This window comes from Mangifera indica, chromosome 10, assembly GCF_011075055.1.
Source record: "Mangifera indica cultivar Alphonso chromosome 10, CATAS_Mindica_2.1, whole genome shotgun sequence".
Lineage (NCBI taxonomy): Eukaryota > Viridiplantae > Streptophyta > Magnoliopsida > Sapindales > Anacardiaceae > Mangifera > Mangifera indica.
Window position 1 is genome coordinate 17,520,820 of NC_058146.1, and position 17,726 is coordinate 17,538,545.

Consider the following 17,726-nt stretch of genomic DNA (forward strand, 5'->3'; position numbering starts at 1 on the left):
TGACTGATAAACCTCCAAATTTTACATCACATTGAACGGCTGTGATGGCGCAAGAGATTTCATGTTTGATGGGCTCGACAGCAGGCAAATTAAGACCCTATCTTTAAAAGCAAGAGATAGGGTAGAAAGGCAGGCAGCATAGAAGATGGCAAACTTTGTTCTGCAGCTTCCAAACAACTTGAGGAGCTTTACTGTTTTTGCTTCTTCAAATGGTACTCCTTTTATTATTTCTCATTATAAAGTTATCATTTTGATTTTATTTGTATGATTTGATGGGTTGGTTTATATTGGTTGAATAATTCAGGGAGGGCTCCCAGTAGTAGCAGTAATGGTGGTGGTGGTGAAAATGGAGGGCCGGTGATAGTGGAGCTTCCTCTGGATAAGATAAAGAGACCCCTTATACGTAGAAGAGCTAATGATCCTAACAAAGTTAAAGAATTGATGGATAGTATTAAAGAAATTGGCCTCCAAGTACCTGTAAGCTCTCTCATTATTTTTTGTCATCTCTTTGAATTGGTGTTAAAATAAATTGTCTTATGTTTTGTTTGGTGAGAAAGAAAGTGATTATTGTAGTTTAGTATGAAGGAGACAAAGGCATATCCGGAATCCATTGCAGCATCCTGGTTTATTCGTTAGTAAATGGATGACAGCTACAGAGGATGAAATACGAAGCTATCATCTGTTTAAATGTACATGAAACTGGCTTTGATTTAATGATGAGCCTGAACAAGTGTAGCTTGAAATCAGTTTGGGATGTACGGAGTTAAAATCTTAATTTCAATTAAAAATAATTTAATTTTGAATTTGAATGTTTGAATTAATTTGAATTTAACTCATTTATAAAATTAAGTTTAATCTTTAGTTCGAATTGGGTCATTTATGAAAATATATTTAATTCTTAATAGAAACTCAACTCATTTATTAAAATAAGTTTAATACGTAGTTTGAGCTATAACTTGTCTGATCCAAATTGTGATGGGAGCTTACACAATTTAGCTGGAATCTAGTCTCATTAAAACATTAAAAACAATGTGAAATGAGGCAAATCTTGAACAGATTCAGATGCTTTCTCTTCATAATCGACAAGTTTTATCTTTTAAATCTTTTGGCAGAAGGTGTTCTCTTAGAATTTTATGTGTTCTACCCTTTTTTCGTTTTTTTACTCTTTTCACTTGAGTATAATTAGTTGATTGTATATACAAAAACTCATGCAGATTGACGTGATCGAGGTGGAAGGAAATTACTATGGTATGTGCATGTCTATCTCAGATAGAAGCTTCTTCACGAGCCTTGCTTAAATATATTTTGAATTGCATAGGTTTCTCTGGATTTCACCGCTTTGAAGCTCATGAGCGCCTTGGCCTCCCCGCTATCCGCTGCAAAGTTCGCCGTGGAACCAAAGAAACTTTGAGGTTTGAATTCCTCAGGATTGTCTATAATATATTCCTCAAATATTCCTCAATCTTCTCAGTTGTTATATTCATCTTGCAGGCACCAGCTTCGTTAAGTTTTTGCAAGTTTCTTAGCCAGGATTTAATAAAGTATCCTAAATGTCATGTCACCCATTATATATGCATACATTGAGCTTGTTGTTCGCCGACTTGTATGACAATCAATATATATTTGGTCAATTTGCATTCAATAAAGCTATTTACACAACTCATATGATTTAGTAATTTAGAATTAAAGATAAAAAATAATAACATATCGTCTACACATTCTATCGAGTATTCAAAAGTAGATACTCATTTGCATGTTGGATAGTCAAACTATGGATCAGGGGTTAGGTGGCAATAGTACAGACTAAAAATTACGGAAGATGTATTTGCGGAAGAATCTAGTTAGAAGTGCTGAAGACGCAATTGCTGGAGAGAAAATTCAACAAATGAAAGAAGTTGGGCTAAGTAAAAGGTAAGATGCTAAAGGAATGGATGGACAACGAAATCACAGACTAGTTAAGGAATCAGCAAGAGTTTTACCAGATTAAAAAAAAAAAAACTAAAAGAGGATTTGATTGAACATGATGCCAGTTGAAAAATAACAAAGTCATATGCTTTAGTCAAATAAACAGAATCAAAGCAATCGGATACCTGCCACTCCAAAATAGGTGTGGAAGACATCGACGGCATCATCAGGTCTATCAGAAATACCTCCATTTTCGGTGTCCTGCAAATTTAAAAATTTCATAGTACATCAGAGAAAGTCTTGAAATTTTGGACACAATTTTGGGAACTGAAATCCAGAGGCAGAAGGTGATATAATTGGTAGTGCAGAATGCCCTGGAGATTATTTTGAAGAATAACGCAGCAATCGATCAAGCTAAAACTAACCTGACAATCTAAGATGTACTTAACAAGCTTCTCCTTGTTGATCCATTGGGCTCTGTTGATCATGATAGAGCTAGAAAGTACCCACCATGAGTAGCAAACCTAACCAATTCAATAAGATGATGGTGAGTATATTCCCGCATGAAAGTTGGTTTGGGAGTTTGGGAGAAAATACCCACATCGGGAAGTTTCTCAGGGCGCCCATTTAGACCACCAGATTTGACTTGTCGTTCACATAACCACCACCCAAGAAGGTCCTTGTCGACATGATGCAGAGCCCCAACAAGAGCAAGAGCACCCACACAACAAAAGACTGCAGCCACATCAGCAAATAAACATTGTACTATATTTGAGTCTAATTTAACATAGAGCCAATGATTAATCCACCCACACTAGTGTCTACCTTCGCATATGCTTCCACTCTTGGGATCATAGAAGTGTTCCTAGTTATGGGATGATGATCCTCTGAAGTAGCCGGAATCATTAGCACTATATTTCAGTGTTGAATTGCCTCGGGGCTGCTTTGTTGTAGGAGAGGCATATGATGGCGCAGGGGAATGGCGGGGTGATACGTTTAGTAATGCCAGTGGGATGGGTGGGGAATTCATATAGTATTGACTATACATCGGTCGGAGGATGGCATAATGAACATGAAATTCAAGAGAACTTATGGGAAGGAAAGGTGATATCTCGCAAAGTTGGTCCAACAATGTAAGTTTTGCTATCATAGGAGATCTGTTTATAATCAACGTCCATAATTATAGTAGGAGCTACTAAATCTTATCAGAAAATTATCAGACATTATCCTATTACCTGTTAGCTTCACTCCTCGAATCTAGTATTAATCTTGCAGAGCGTTTCACAAAAACCTGCATTGCGGACTTGATGCTAGCTTCTGCAGAAACACAGCTTTGTATTTCAGGATCCAAAGCCTCACCAGCATGGCCACTTGAGAGAGCCTGTCTCTGGTGATATTCCCATTCCAATCTAACATAGTCACGTCCTGCACTTGCAGCATGGATGCACCTGCCCGAAAATTTCCAGATTGATGCAAGAGTCATAATGATTAACAGCACGAGATAGTAATTCACTGGGGTTATATTTGACACGTAATATCTTCAAAATGATTAGAACACTGTTTTAAAATTGAAATGGCAATGAATATTGTGGGAAAAAGTGAAAACTTACCTTGCCAGACAATGGATATTGTTGTTGAAATCTCCAGTGTCAACATTGAAGCCAGTGGTGTTCCACGTATTGGAGGTAATGAAGCTTGCAAACCCCAAGAATCATCATGTGCACCTTCAACCTTTATCTAAAATTGATCTTACCCACTCAGAATCATGATAGGCAAGCACACCAACACTGTTTGCCACCCCTTTCAGCCTTCTGATTTCCTTCTTTTCAGGTTGTTCTTCAGGCATAAGCTGTTATTGGAACATTGCTTAGACTGGTTGGTAGTTTCGTTCAATAAGGTTTCAGTTACTCTGTTAGTTGAAGAGTATATTGGAAGATCACATATAATGTTTATCAACTTTACTAGTGGCATTTATTTAGGAAGTAGTTGCTTAAAATAAGGGATGTTGTTAAATTTCTGTTCTATATAATGGTCTTCTGCATCCATGTAAAAATCATTCAGAAATAATACAACTTTGTTCAGTTTTTATCATTGTCTGCAAATTTGTCTTTACTTCCACTTACATGGTATCAGTGCTTGGTTGCTGAAGAGAGAGGAGACAATAATTTTTTTTTTAGGTGTTCTTACAGTGCAAAACTGTAGTTTCACAATGTCGACATCTAGTGCAATTGTTCCTGAAGTTCTTACAGAAAAGAACTATGCTAACTGGAAAGTGTGGATGAAGAGCTATTTGAGAGGACAAGGGTTATAGGACATTGTTGATGGATCTGAAGCTACGCCCACAGGAAATCAGGCAGGATTGAATGCATGGAAAAAGAACAACGGCAAGGCGTTGCATGCAATTCAAATATCTTGTGGGTCTGACATGCTCTCCTATGTGAGAGAGCTAAATTATGCGAAAGAAGCCTGGGACAGTCTGGCCACTGTACAAGAGCAAACAAGCGGAGCTAGGAAGGCGTTCTTGGTGGCTGAATTGCGAGCTTGCAAACAAGGCAATGATTCTATTGCTGTATTTTCTCGCAAGGTTAAAGATCTGTGTGATCAGTTAGAGGGAATAGGTATTAAGATGGAAAATGACGCTCGAGTTACCATCATATCAGAAAACTTAAGAACTGAATTTGATGCAATGAGAGTCTTAGTTCAAAAAGAGAAACCACCAATGAACGAGGCAATTAGTCTTTTCCTACAAGAAGAAGCTTTACTTGAAAGACGCAAGTTGGAGAGCAAAACCACAAGTTATGAAACTTTTAATGAAGCTTTATTTAGCAATGCTAGTGGAAGATTTCGAGGAAAAAGATTTGTTCAAAAATCAACTGGGCCGCAGCAGAATCGTCGACAATTTCGAACAAATTCCAGTGATAAGTCATTACCAACCAATAATGATCAAGGAAATTTCAGCTCAAGAATGCGTCAACCTCGATCGTCAAGCAATCGTTCAAGAAACTTCAATTGCTACAATTGTGGCAACAAAGGTCATTTTGCGAGGGACTGTTGGTATAAGGAAGGGAACTATAGTGCAATAGAAGATAATGCAGATCAATTAACGGAGAACTTTGATGACAACAAGAATGAAGAAGCTCTATGTGTTATGGAAAAATTAGATCTTTCAAAAGATCAATGGTATATTGATTCGGCATGCTCAAATCACATGACTCCAAGAGCTGATCTCTTTGTTACCAAAGAACCATGGACAAATACTCCTAGAGTCATAACAGGTGACAACATAACTCTTGCAATCGAAGCACGAGGCCATGTCGAACTGCCAAAGCCAAATGGAGATATGAGAAGGTTATTTAATGTCCTGCATGTTCCTAAACTCTGCAAGAATCTCATGTCAGTAGGGCAACTCATAGACCAGGGCTATAATGTACATTTCAGTAGCACAGGGTGTGAAATTTTGGAACAAGAAACTGGTAATTTGATAGCTCGAGGAAAAAAGGTGGGAAGGCTATTTGCTCTAACAATGGAAGAGTCATCCACATCAAAGAAGAATTTTGCTCTTGCTCATTTTTGGCATAAGAGGTTGGGACATTACAATCTTCAACGTGTCATAGATATGTCAAAGAAGCAGTCAATTACTGGAATTCCCTTAATTCAACACTGCAAGAAATATACTTGTGAAACATGTGCATCCGCCAAGGCAACAAGGCAGCCCTTTCTTGTCTCTAAGGTTTCAACACACTATCCTCTTCAAGTTATTCACAGTGATGTCTAGGGACCAAGCCCAGTTGAGTCCCATAGTCGGAAGAAGTACTTTGTTTCATTCATTGACGAATATTCACACTATACATGGCTATACTTTCTTCATCATAAATCCGAGGTATTCAAACACTTCAAAAATTTTAAGGTTCTTGTTGAGAATCAACTTAATAGGAAGATAAAGCACCTTCGGACAGATAATGGTGGAGAATTCGCATCGCATGAGTTTTGTGATTTTCTCAAAGAGCATGGCATAAAGAGACAACTAACATGTGTTAGAACTCCTCAGCAAAATGGCATAGCTGAAAGGAAAAATCGTCATATAGTTGAATCTGCTAGAGCAATGCTTAATGAGAAACAATTACCGAAGATATATTGGGCTGAAGCTATGAATACTGCAGTGTATTTGATCAATCGAATGCCGCTGCGAGCTGAAATGAAAGTTCCTTATCAGCTTCTATTTCAAAGGACAGCAAACCTCACACATCTACGTATATTTGGTTGTATTTCTTATGTGAAAAACACTGATGAAGGAAGAGACAAACTTGACAAGAAAGCAATAAAATGCATTTTTGTTGGCTACTCGTTGGAAAGAAAAGCATATCGATGCTTTGATCCCATCAACAAACGTATATACGAAAGTAGGGATGTCAAGTTTGATGAGAAGTCACAATGGTACTAGCCATCTCAAGAAAATCAAGAAACTGTATTGCCTTTCATGCCGCATCATAAGGAAGAAGAATCTGAACTAGACTCACAAAATCCTGCAGTTAATTCAGACCAAGAAAATTCTCCGCAAAATCCCAGCTCTTCCACTCTAATCGATGACTCTACTGAAGCACGTCGCTACCCAACACGTGAAAGATATCCTTCAAAAAGGTTGGCTGATTATTATGTCACAAACCTGCACTATATGTATATGGTGCAAGTAATAAACTCATATGAGCCAAAAAATTATGCAGAGGCATCAACCGATCCAAGATGGCAACATGCTATGGAAGAAGAAATGAAAGCATTAACTAAGAATGCTACGTGGGATCTTGTTCCACTGCCTGAGGGAAAGAAAACTATCAGTTGCAAATGGATTTACAAGATTAAACGTAAATCCAATGGCGAAATTGAGCGCTATAAAGCTCGGTTGGTGGCGAGAGGATTTTCTCAAACCTATGGTGATGACTATGATGAGACATTTAGCCCTGTGGCTAAGATCACAAGCATTCGAGTTCCGAGAGCTTGGTTCGCTAAGGTTAAAGAATTTTTCTGTTCTCACAGGTTTATTGCTTCACATGCTGATCCTTGTCTGTTTATAAAAAATTGTCCACAGTCATTAACAACATGCGTAATATATGTTGATGACCTCATCATTTTGGGGAGTAATTATGAAGATGTTAGAAGGGTAAAGAATGATCTGTTTCAACGGTTCGAAATGAAAGACTTGGGAGAACTTCAATTCTTCATTGGAATTGAAGTGGTACGAGATGATAATGGCATTTTGATCATGCAGAAGAAATTTGCACTGGATTTACTAATGAAGTTTGGAATGTTGGACTCCAATCCAATATCAACACCACTAGAAGTGAATCACAAGTTGTCAAAGGATGAAGGTGCACTCATAGATGAACCACATGTGTATCGAGAGATTGTTGGTAGTCTCATCTATTTAACAATCTCCTGTCCAGATTTGGCTTATGCAGTAGGAGTCGTGAGTCAATTCATGCACAGTCCAAGGAAAACACATATGGAGGCTGTTAAACGTATCTTAAGGTATGTAAAGGCAACAATCAACGAGGGAGTTTTCTATAAATGCAGAGTTCCTATCAAACTTTCAGGTTATTGTGATGCAGATTGGGCCGGAGATCTGTCCACACGCCGCTCAACTTCTGGTTTTTGTTTCAACTTAGGTATAGGAGTTGTATCTTGGGCAAGTAAGAAACAACCTACAGTAGCGTTATCTTCCACCGAAGCCGAATACAGAGCGACAATGCTAGCTGCTTGTGATAGTGTATGGTTGACTCAACTACTTAAAGATATTGGTGAAAAAGTTGACTACTGTGTTCAAATCAAGAGTGACAATATCAGCTCCATAATGTTGGCAGCCAATCCAACATTCCATGCTCGTACAAAGCATATAGAGGTTCATTATCATTTCATACGGAAAAAGTCCTTAACAAAGAAATAGAGATGGTTTATGTATCAACAAATGATGAAATTGCTGATATCTTCACTAAATCATTAAGTGTGGAGAAACTTATCAAATTCAAAGCTAGGTTAGGAATGAAGGATGTTGGCACCAACTAAGCAATGAGGGGGGATGTTACTGGAACATTGCTTAGACTGGTTAGTAGTTCCGTTCAATAAGACTTCAGTTACTCTGTTAGTTGAAGAGTATATTGGAAGATCACATATAATGTTTATCAGCTTTACTAGTGGCATTTATTTAGGAAGTAGTTGCTTAAAATAAGGGATGTTAAATTTCTGTTCTATATAATGGTCTTCTGCATCCATGTAAAAATCATTCAGAAATAATACAACTTTGTTCAGTTTTTATCATTGTCTGCAAATTTGTCTTTATTTCCACTTACATATGCTTAACTACACCAGCAAGTGAAGAGTATAACAACGGTGCACGTTCTTCAAGAACAGTTCCAGCAACTTCAGCTAGAAGGTTATCAAAAGCTAGTGCTTGCCCTGACTCAGTGCAAAATCCAATAAGCGTGTCCAAATTCACTATCTGCTTCAAAGAGGCCTCTCTTTCTTTTCTGTCACCATTTTGCATGCTGACAGCAACCACCTCCAACAATTCATGGTCTGAACTGAAGGCAATGTTGTGTTAATGCAGTTCAAAAGAGCAGCTGTATGATCTTTTATCATTCTGTCCAGCCTATCCACCCCATAACCACCAAAGAGACGGATGAATGCCTGTAATTCTCTGAGATCAGTAACTTATTCTGCAAAATATCCCCCAACCGGCCTTGTACTTTTGAAGCATTTGTGAATCGGTGTAAACAGGATTCCAGCACCAGATATGTCCTTGACAAAATTGTCTATGTACCAGTTGCTACAACCTCAGTTGCTGATCCAGTGTGTTGCTCTGCTGGTTTATCAGACAGAAAGAAAAGGAGTGCAGGACACAAGCAAGAAGTGCAGAGCAGGAAAGCACGAGAAAAAAAAAAAAGAAAAGTAGAGGAGGAAGAGAGGAAAGAGAGAGATATTTGTAAAGAAATTTTTAATTGTATATATTGTATTCAATATATACAATTTGCATCCAATAAAACTATCTATACAACTCATATAATTTGATGATTTTAAATTGAATATAAAAAATAATAACATATTATCTAGACATTTTATCAAGTATTCAAATATATGTACATATAAAATTACTCATTTTAGATTGAACAGGCAAACTACAAACCAAAGATTTAAAAATAACCTAAATACTAGTGTTTTAAAACTACAGACAGGCAATAATTAACATTATTAGTGGGATGTTGACTGGCGAGTATGGTAGATTAGAAGGGATATTTTTGTGGCTCGAGTTACAAACGTGACTTAGAAATGAAGCCGAGTTGAGTGTTGCAATTTCAAACAATGAAAATCAAATCACCACCCTCTGAATGTGCATAATTATAATCCCAATTATGGTATTATCATATTTTTCTGGGTTACCATGTTTTAGCTTAATTTTTCACATAATTTTTTATATGCAAAAAAATTCGACACACTTCAATTTATATTAATACTTCTTTGGATTAACCTGTGATTCTATTTGACTGAAGATTCGATTTTCGCAACTGGGCTCTGTTTGTTTTCGTCGTTGTGATGGGATTCATTCAAGTTGTGTATTTGTCGAATGCTGTTGGTTTAGAGGAGGTTGAGTTAGTGCATTCGTTTGTTTATTTTCTCTGCTAGGATTCTGTTGTTTTTTAAATCTTTGTTTGTTTGTTTGTTTGTTTATGGCTTCTGATCTTTTGGGCGGTTCTCGATCGTGTTGGAATATGGTATGAGTCATTCATGATATTTCATCTTTTGTTTACTGTCAATTTTCTGTTTGTATCTTTTGTACTTGATGAAAGGAAAGAAGTCTTTTTTCTTTTTTTTGGTTTGTCAACATTTTTGGTGGCAAGCTAAATGGCACTGGTTGGTGGTTGTTTTTTTTGTTAAAATGTTTAGTCTCCAGTTAAATGGAAATGTTTGGCGGTATGGTGGTACTGTCTTTCTTTTTGGAGTTACTTTTTTGGTTGTTGAAATGTTTGGTAGGTACCTAAATTTCAATAACTGGTGGTAATGGTGGTCAACTAGTCTGCTTTTGGTGGAGAGGATGGCGGTGGCTAGAATGTGAAGGCATTGTGGTATTGGTGCTGTTGAAATGGCATGAGATGTTGATATGCAATGTCTTGGCTTGGTGGTGGTAATCTTGTGGTGGCATGTTGGTAGATAACCAAAAATATTTTTTAGAAGTTATTTGTGGCTGAAGTGGAGTTTTGAATACTTTATCATGCTTAACAAACCAAAATGAGAAAGCTATGTTTTCTAATGAAAAACTATCGCTATTTTCTCCTTTGTTCTCTGCTTCAGAATGCTTTGTGTATCTCCCCTCTCTGGTGACATTATTTTGGACTATATCTATTTTTGTTCTGATAAAATATGCCTGCTTTAGTAAAGAAGATACACTATCCTATTGATACTAATTTCCAGTGCAATTCAGGAGACCTGTAATCCGTTGGATGTATTGCTTTGTTGCAACTTGGGCTTGCTTTTGCTTCAACTTATACTTCTGAAATTTTCCTGCGGTTATGAAGGATCTAAATATGCTGACACTTTTCCAATTTTCTTGCAGTTGTAAAGGATCTAAAATATGCCGATTCTGATGAATGGGCAAAGGTTGATGGCAATTCTGCCACAATTGGTATAACAGATCATGCTCAAGACCATTTAGGCGATGTTGTGTATGTTGAATTGCCAGAAGTAGGGGTCAGTGTATCACAAGGTGGCAGTTTTGGTGCGGTTGAAAGTGTCAAGGCTACTAGTGATGTTGACTCTCCTGTTTCTGGTAAAGTAGTCGAAGTGAATGAAGAGCTGTGAGTTTGCTTATGAAGTGCTATATTACTCTGTCACAATTAGTAGCAAATCTTCAGCCTTTTTTCTTCGATTTGGTAGAATTAATTTGAGTTGTGTTCCTTTTGCACAGATTTGTTTGTGTTTTGTCATTCATCATGGTGTTTGTCCGCTAATTTAAGGTTTTGGAATATTGACTATTGAGTCTTAAGGTAGCATTTTTTTTTTTTTTTTATTAATGATCAAAGTATGTGTCAATTAAGCATTCGTATAGTAAACTGAGATACTTATAAACTTACTAATATGGTATCAGTCATACAAACTGTATACTTTTGTTTTCAGATGGGATATATTTATCACTCTCTTGTGGATCTTACCATATATGACACGACCCAATTTTATGTTATTGTAATTTTTTTTTTTTTTCTGTCCAATGTTTGACCGCACATGGAATTAGATGTAAAAGAAATTTGTGATCTGGGTATGTTTATTGCTTGCCAGTAAAACAATGTATATCAACAATAAATACTAATTTGAGTGCTAATGATGATGTGTTATCATGTAATTGAGTTTTATGTTATTCTTAATTTAAAATAACTTAACCATATTATGACATGTCATCGTTATTACACAAAGAAGTAGCAATTGTTAGTGTGCAGAATTTTATTAGCACAAATGCTAGGAATTAGTTAAGCACAATAACAAATATGGTACCTGAATTTTGGCCCTAAATCGTGATATTGAACATTAGTTTGCCTAGGCTTCAGGATTATATCACACGCTGGAAGTAAATTGTTTCTTAGATGTAGATTATTTAAGGACTTCTATTTGATTTAGGTTAACTCAAGCCCATATGAAAATGGATGGATTATAAAGGTGAGATGAATGATGCTGGTGAATTGAAGACCTTGATGGATGCGGATCAGTACTCCAAGTTCTGTGAAGAAGAGGACTCCTTGCACTAATTGGACCAACCTGGTCACGTTGGAACAGGTTATGTCGTGCATAGAGCAATGTTGCTTCTGGAAAACCGAAAATACATTTTTATCTGTATGTGTTTCATCGAACTATGTATTTCCATGCCTCTTTTACTTTTTGATGGGGTGGAATTTGTTCAAATAGTTTTTTCTTTAGATTACGGACAATCAATTGAGGTTGGCAAACGATTTAGCCATTTGCAGCAAATTTGAAATTGATAAAGCTTTTGATAAAATTCTCTGATGGTTTGGGAAATGGAGCTTGTTCCATCTGTGGTGACTGTCATCAATAAGAAATGAAAACACCAGTGGAAGATTCAAGTTAAGCTAGCTCAAACTCAAATTCATGCTCAAACTCAAATTCATGTTCGGTTTGAGTGAGTTGAACTTGAGAGTTGAAGTTTTAGCATGGTAGCCTACCTTGAGTTCAAGGGTTAACTGGTTTCACTAGAGTTCTCCTTTGGTAATTTTTTTTTGGTTTTTACTTCAATAATCTCTACTCTTCTTTGGTGATTTATTTTCTACTTGTTCAATGACTCGTTCCTTTTTTTGGTATTACTATTCATCATTCGAATCAATTTAAACTTGAATTATTTAAGTGTAAGCTGGTTCTTCTTCAGACTTGGCTCAAATTCACAGTAAAAATTAAACGGGTGTGCTAATTCTTTGATGCTGTTTTGGGGCTTATATCAACTGATATCTTGCTATGGTGAATGAAGCATAATTACGTCATAGGCTGCTTGCTCATTAGCGCACCTGAGCGGCATTTAACTGGAATTCAAGCTAAGTCAACCTCTTATCCCAGGAAAGCTAGTGAAAATGTTAAAGAATGACTGTAAAATAAAAGGGGAAAATGTGCATCAAAAGGACACAAAACACAAAATACAAGAGTGTTGAACAATAAAGTAGCTTTTTCATAAGAGATCTTTTGGCTCCGTAATTACTGTTTAATATGTTAGAGAAAGGTGTTTGAACAAAAAAACGTTAGAAGGCTTTGAGGTGTGCCGGAATTTTATGATTTTTCGAAGTCATTAAAGTGATATAATAGGAAATCAGGGTTGTCGAAAGTGAAAAAAAAGTTAGGTTGTGCTTGATGTGAGAAATTATTTATTATCAAAACTGAAAGATTATCACTAATACATACATTATTTTAAATATTAATAACTATAAATTAATAATATGTTTAATAATTATTACCCTGTAGAATTGTTATCTAGCGATTAGTGACACCACTACAGTACAAGATATACTTTCATTGTAATGGCTCATTCAAATCAATTACATTCTCAGCTATTGGCTGATTTAAAATTGATTCATAGCCATTTAAGAACATGAACACAATTTTCAATTATAAGACCTGATTTTCCTTGTACTAATTATACCATTTATGCGCTGCTATACCAGAACTCAACTCTCAAAAGTCACATAAAATTTGCACTTCTACTAATAGATAGGCATGAGTAAAATGGTTGCCAACAACAAAATTTAGATTTTCTCAGAGAACTATTTTTTTGGTTACTAAAGTCCACTTACAGAAGCATTATACTAATACTCAAATTAACCTTTCATTGTTTTCATCACAACCGTATAGCAGAATTGATCAAATAATTTTTTACCTTTGAAACCAATGATACATATGTCAAAATTGGTGCAGACAAGTTTCGAAGCTGTCAAAATTGAATTGTAGTCGTTGCCAGGCAGGAAATTTGAGGAACATGATGCACTTCACAATCCCAGAATCCCTTTTGAATTGCTCAAGTCAATTTCCTAAATCATCCTTTCTTTTAAGTCATGAATCTTCTGTAGCTCCATTCTTGTTCTGCTTCTCTTGTGGAGCCTTTTTTCCAATATCTGGTCGTTTGAAAGTTGAAAAACAAGTAAAGTAGGATAGTATTGAGAATCAGTTGCAATTTACAGGATAAAGAAAGCAGTATCTTTTAATTGGCAAATTGGTAAAAAGAAGAATGAAGCGAGGAATAGACAAAGGAAATCTAAGGTTAGCCACCTTTACGACTTGACCATACTCCCGATGATACCAAAAAATTACTATAAGAAAGCAGTATCCTCAACAATAAGTTATTAAGCTTTGCGTCACAAAGAGCTCCCACGAAAATTACCCACCAATTAATTGATTGGAGAGAACACATACTGGAAAGGGATCCATTGAAAGCATACAGTAAGTGGATAACCATTAAAGGCAAAGGGAAAGCTAACCAATTTGCAGCTAAGAATTACTTTCACCATAAACAAGGAAACACTTCACAAATGTTAAAAATTTGAAGCAGCTTCCTAAAAGACTAACATATAAATAAACACAAAACAAAGGATTTTAACACAAGAACAGCTTGTGCCATTAGGTTCACAAGAAGGAAATCAGAGATGAGAAAATAAGAATACTCACATTTGATAGATGATCCAGCAAGACAAGTCAGCCTTGAATTTGTTTTAGCCTCAGCCAACGGAATTGACTTCTCCTTAACGGCCATGCGGACATCCCACACACGTATAGCCCCATCTGAGGATGCCGATGCCACTAGATATGGATCATCAACAGCATCGCCACTGTCATTCTTAGTGAGTACCACAACACCTTTCACACGGGCAGAATGGGCATCTCCAATGCAATATGCTACCTTGCCACTGTTTGTGTCCCAGGCTGTGATACTACGGTCCTCACCACCAGAAAGTAGAACTCCATTCTGTTAACATACAAATAAGATTCAGGAACTAAAAACCAGAAAATGAACAGGCAAAAGATGAATAGACATTGAGTTATTTAATTTTAAGCCAAATGCAACACTGTGTTCCACCACAGAGTTCCCACCTTAAACTTTATCAGTTCAGGCTTCACCAGTGAATTTCTAAATCTATTTTAACATAGAGAATTTCCTATTCTTTGATTCCAACCACCAAAAAGAAGCATAGATCGAATATGCATTTGCTTCAAGCGTAAACAACTTCAATCAATCAAAACAATTATTAGCCAATTTATAACAACAAAACATATACTAACCGCTCCAGGTGCAGCACAAAGAACCCTCTTATTTCCCTCCAATTCACACAGTAACTTTGCATCTTCAGCTTGATGCACCCCTATCTTCTCTTCTGTAACCATAAAAAACTTATCCCCACTCAAATCAAACTTAATCAAGCTTGCTTCTTTGCCCAACTTATGATAAAAACTCCTCCTTCCTCTCACCAAATTAACCATAGCCAAGCACTCGTCTCTCCCAACACTCAACGCCAGCTTCCCAGAAGGATGAACGGTCAAATCATTGACTCCCTTCTTATGGGCCTTAATGGACTTCAAAAGAACAAAAGGGTCGGCGTCAAAAATCGAAACGAATCCATCAGCGGACGCCGCTAAGAGGTTGCGAGGTACAGAGAGATTGGGTGGAGTGTAAAAGGCAAGAGAGGTTACAGAGGTAGAGTCTTGGAGGTGAAGGGCGCCGAGAGAGGCAGAAGACGAGAGGTCGTAGAGGTGGATGGTATCGTCAGTGGAGCCTGAAGCCGCGGCGGTGCCGGAAACGGCGACGGTTGTGATGGGGGCGAGATGGGAGGGATAGGAAAAAAGCTGGGTTAGGGTTAGGGTTGAAGAAGAAGACGAAGAAGAGTCTTTTAAGGGTTTAAGCCTATAACCCCAGATGAATTTTTCGTAAGAACCTGCAATTAAACTCATGTTTATTGTTTCTCCCCTTCCCTTCTCTTCTCAGTGTAAAAAAAATTGAAGAAGAATAAGATTTTGTTAGGGTTTAAGGAATATGATCAGGGTTGGGGAAGTAAATTGAATCGTAGGATCAGATCAACGGTCCATATTAATTTAAAAAATAGTTTGTACAATGAGGATAGCAGCCCACTGTCCAGAGGAAGTCATTCCCCTGGCCCCAATATATTACTTCAGCTTTGTAAGTCATAATCAAATTACTTACTGTCACTGGTAAGCCTTCAAATTTTACACCACATCGAACGGCTGTGATGGCACAAGAGATTTCATGTTTGATGGATTCGAGAGCAGGCAAATTAAGACCCTCTTTATGTTTAAAAGCAGGAGATGGGGTAGAAAGAACGGCAGCATAGAAGATGGCAAACTTTGTTCTGCAACTTCCAAACAACTTGAGGAGCTTTACTGTTTTTGCTTCTTCAAATGGTACTCCTTTTATTATTTCTCATTATAAAGTTATCATTTTGATTTTATTTGTATGATTTGATGGGTTGGTTTATATTGGTTGAATAATTCAGGGAGGGCTCCCAGTAGTAGCAGTAATGGTGATGGTGGTGAAAATGGAGGGCCGGTGGTAGTGGAGCTTCCTCTGGATAAGATAAAGAGACCCCTTATGCGTACAAGAGCTAATGATCCTAACAAAGTTAAAGAATTGATGGATAGTATTAAAGAAATTGGCCTCCAAGTACCTGTAAGCTCTCTCATTATTTTTTGTCATCTCTTTGATTTGGTGTTCAAATAAGTTGTCTTATGTTTTGTTTGGTGAGAAAGAAAGTGAAGGAAATGAATGTAAAGTAGAAAAAATGGTGATTATTGTAGTTTAGTATGAAGAAGATAAAGGCATATCCTGAATCCATTGCAGCATCCTGGGTTAAGAAATGGATGACAACTGCAGAGGATGAAATACGAAGCTATCATCTGTTTAAATGTACATGAAACTGGGTTTGATTTATGGATGAGCCTGAACAAGTGTAGTTTGAATCAGTTTGAGATGTACAGAGTTAAAATCTTAATTTTGGTTAAAAAAAATTTAATTTTGAACATGATTTAATTTGAATTGAATTTGAATGTTTGAATCAATTTCAACATAACTCATTTATGAAAACAAGTCTAGTCTTTAGTTCAAAGTGAGTCATTTATAAAAATAAATTCAATTCTTAATTAAAACTCAATTTATTTATTAAAATAAGTCTAATACATAGTTTCAATTCAACTATAACTTGTTTGATCCAAATTATAATTGGAGCTCACACAATTTACATCGAATCCTACCTCACTAAAACATTAAGATCAACGTTAAATGAGGGAAATCTTGAACAAATTCAGATGCTTTCTCTTCATAATCCACAAGTTTTTATCTTTTAAATCATTTGGCAGAAGGTGTTCTTTTAGAATTTTATATTTTCTACCCTTTTTTTTGTTTTTTTTACTCTTTTCACTCGAGTATAATTAGTTGATTGTATATACAAAAACTCATGCAGATTGACGTGATCGAGGTGGAAGGAAATTACTATGGTATGTGCATGTCTATCTCAGATAGAAGCTTCTTCACGAGCCTTGCTTAAATATATTTTTAATTGCATAGGTTTCTCTGGATGTCACCGGTTTGAAGCTCATCAGCGCCTTGGCCTCCCCACTATCCGCTGCAAAGTTCGCCGTGGAACCAAAGAAACTTTGAGGTTTGAATTCCTCAGGATTGTCTATAATATATTCCTCAAATATTCCTCAATCGTCTCAGTTGTTATATGCATCTTGCAGGCACCACCTTCGTTAAGTTTCTGCAAGTTTCTTAGCCAGGATCGGTAATCATCGGTTCCCTGGTTCCCAATGTATTTTAATAATGTACCCTAAATTTAATGTCGCCTATTACATATTCATTGAGCTTGTTGTTCATTGACTTGTACCATAACTCATGATTTGGTGATTTAAAATTGAATATAAAAGTAATAACATATTATCTGCACACTCTATTGAGTTTTCAAAAGTAAGCACTCATTTATATATTGGACAAACAAACCACGGATCACAAATTTAAAAATAACCTAAACGCTAGTGTTTTAAAACTTGAATCCAATTCATGACTCAAACTCATTTTAATTATTAGACCAAATTGATTTAGGGTTAGATTAGACAAATTGTGTTAGATCACAGTGCAACTGTTGAGTCACACTAAATAGTATCAATATAATTACAATCTATTTTAAAATTCTAATTATATCATACTAATATTGTTGTTCTATTTGATTGGTGAGGCCGATCAACCGATAGATCAACCCTTTGACTAGGTTAAGGTTTAGTCCATCTGA

The 17,726-nt window shown here is 36.4% G+C and overlaps 4 protein-coding genes and 1 pseudogene across 8 annotated transcripts; 3 read left to right on the forward strand and 2 right to left on the reverse strand.

Annotated features, from left to right (window-relative positions):
• The first annotated feature begins 55 nt into the window (after nt 1-55).
• LOC123227178 (sulfiredoxin, chloroplastic/mitochondrial-like) lies at nt 56-1,663 on the forward strand. Its single transcript, XM_044651867.1, has 5 exons — nt 56-212; nt 305-477; nt 1,215-1,248; nt 1,319-1,412; nt 1,492-1,663. Exons 1-5 carry the CDS (start codon nt 146-148, stop codon nt 1,505-1,507), a joined length of 384 nt encoding a protein of 127 aa, XP_044507802.1. The 5' UTR covers nt 56-145; the 3' UTR covers nt 1,508-1,663.
• Nucleotides 1,664-8,242: 6,579 nt separating this feature from the next.
• On the reverse strand, nt 8,243-8,774 carry LOC123226827 (annotated as a pseudogene).
• A 1,070-nt stretch (nt 8,775-9,844) lies between these two features.
• LOC123227179 (glycine cleavage system H protein 2, mitochondrial-like) lies at nt 9,845-11,929 on the forward strand. 2 transcript variants are annotated; one of them, XM_044651870.1, is made up of 3 exons: nt 9,845-10,097; nt 10,505-10,717; nt 11,560-11,929. In XM_044651870.1, the coding sequence occupies exons 1-3, from the start codon at nt 10,052-10,054 to the stop codon at nt 11,562-11,564; spliced, it is 264 nt and encodes an 87-aa protein (XP_044507805.1). In that variant the 5' UTR covers nt 9,845-10,051; the 3' UTR covers nt 11,565-11,929. The 2 variants fall into 2 exon arrangements, with proteins under 2 accessions (XP_044507805.1, XP_044507804.1); XM_044651869.1 differs by lacking the exon at nt 11,560-11,929 and having other exon boundaries at nt 10,505-10,926.
• Nucleotides 11,930-13,120: 1,191 nt separating this feature from the next.
• LOC123227180 (p21-activated protein kinase-interacting protein 1-like) lies at nt 13,121-15,472 on the reverse strand. Of its 3 annotated transcripts, XR_006504453.1 has the most exons (4): nt 14,713-15,462; nt 14,101-14,398; nt 13,379-13,550; nt 13,121-13,347 (listed from the first exon to the last, which is right to left on the reverse strand). XR_006504453.1 is itself a non-coding variant. In XM_044651871.1 (3 exons), exons 1-3 carry the CDS (start codon nt 15,376-15,378, stop codon nt 13,489-13,491), a joined length of 1,026 nt encoding a protein of 341 aa, XP_044507806.1. In that variant the 5' UTR covers nt 15,379-15,462; the 3' UTR covers nt 13,121-13,488. The 3 variants fall into 3 exon arrangements, 2 of the variants coding, with proteins under 2 accessions (XP_044507806.1, XP_044507807.1); XM_044651871.1 differs by having other exon boundaries at nt 13,121-13,550; XM_044651872.1 differs by lacking the exons at nt 13,121-13,347; nt 13,379-13,550 and adding an exon at nt 13,557-13,847 and having other exon boundaries at nt 14,713-15,472.
• Nucleotides 15,473-15,694: 222 nt separating this feature from the next.
• On the forward strand, nt 15,695-17,383 carry LOC123227181 (sulfiredoxin, chloroplastic/mitochondrial). 2 transcript variants are annotated; one of them, XM_044651873.1, is made up of 5 exons: nt 15,695-15,846; nt 15,939-16,111; nt 16,902-16,935; nt 17,006-17,099; nt 17,179-17,383. In XM_044651873.1, exons 1-5 carry the CDS (start codon nt 15,780-15,782, stop codon nt 17,192-17,194), a joined length of 384 nt encoding a protein of 127 aa, XP_044507808.1. In that variant the 5' UTR covers nt 15,695-15,779; the 3' UTR covers nt 17,195-17,383. The 2 variants fall into 2 exon arrangements, with proteins under 2 accessions (XP_044507808.1, XP_044507809.1); XM_044651874.1 differs by lacking the exon at nt 16,902-16,935.
• The last annotated feature ends 343 nt before the right edge of the window (nt 17,384-17,726 follow it).

Excerpts from the sequence above, each read along its gene's own strand:
- LOC123227178 (XM_044651867.1), top strand. The coding sequence starts at position 146 with ATGGCAAACTTTGTTCTGCAGCTTCCAAACAACTTGAGGAGCTTTACT. Across the intron at positions 213-304 it reads TGTTTTTGCTTCTTCAAATG|GGAGGGCTCCCAGTAGTAGC; the intron begins GTACTCCTTTTA and ends TGAATAATTCAG. Across the intron at positions 1,249-1,318 it reads GGTGGAAGGAAATTACTATG|GTTTCTCTGGATTTCACCGC; the intron begins GTATGTGCATGT and ends TGAATTGCATAG.
- LOC123227179 (XM_044651869.1), top strand. The coding sequence starts at position 10,052 with ATGCAATGTCTTGGCTTGGTGGTGGTAATCTTGTGGTGGCATGTTG. Across the intron at positions 10,098-10,504 it reads AATCTTGTGGTGGCATGTTG|TTGTAAAGGATCTAAAATAT; the intron begins GTAGATAACCAA and ends ATTTTCTTGCAG.
- LOC123227180 (XM_044651871.1), bottom strand. The coding sequence starts at position 15,378 with ATGAGTTTAATTGCAGGTTCTTACGAAAAATTCATCTGGGGTTATAGG. Across the intron at positions 14,399-14,712 it reads TTTGTGCTGCACCTGGAGCG|AATGGAGTTCTACTTTCTGG; the intron begins GTTAGTATATGT and ends GTATGTTAACAG. Across the intron at positions 13,551-14,100 it reads TGCTGGATCATCTATCAAAT|ATATTGGAAAAAAGGCTCCA; the intron begins GTGAGTATTCTT and ends TCAAACGACCAG.
- LOC123227181 (XM_044651873.1), top strand. The coding sequence starts at position 15,780 with ATGGCAAACTTTGTTCTGCAACTTCCAAACAACTTGAGGAGCTTTACT. Across the intron at positions 16,112-16,901 it reads AAATTGGCCTCCAAGTACCT|ATTGACGTGATCGAGGTGGA; the intron begins GTAAGCTCTCTC and ends AAACTCATGCAG. Across the intron at positions 16,936-17,005 it reads GGTGGAAGGAAATTACTATG|GTTTCTCTGGATGTCACCGG; the intron begins GTATGTGCATGT and ends TTAATTGCATAG.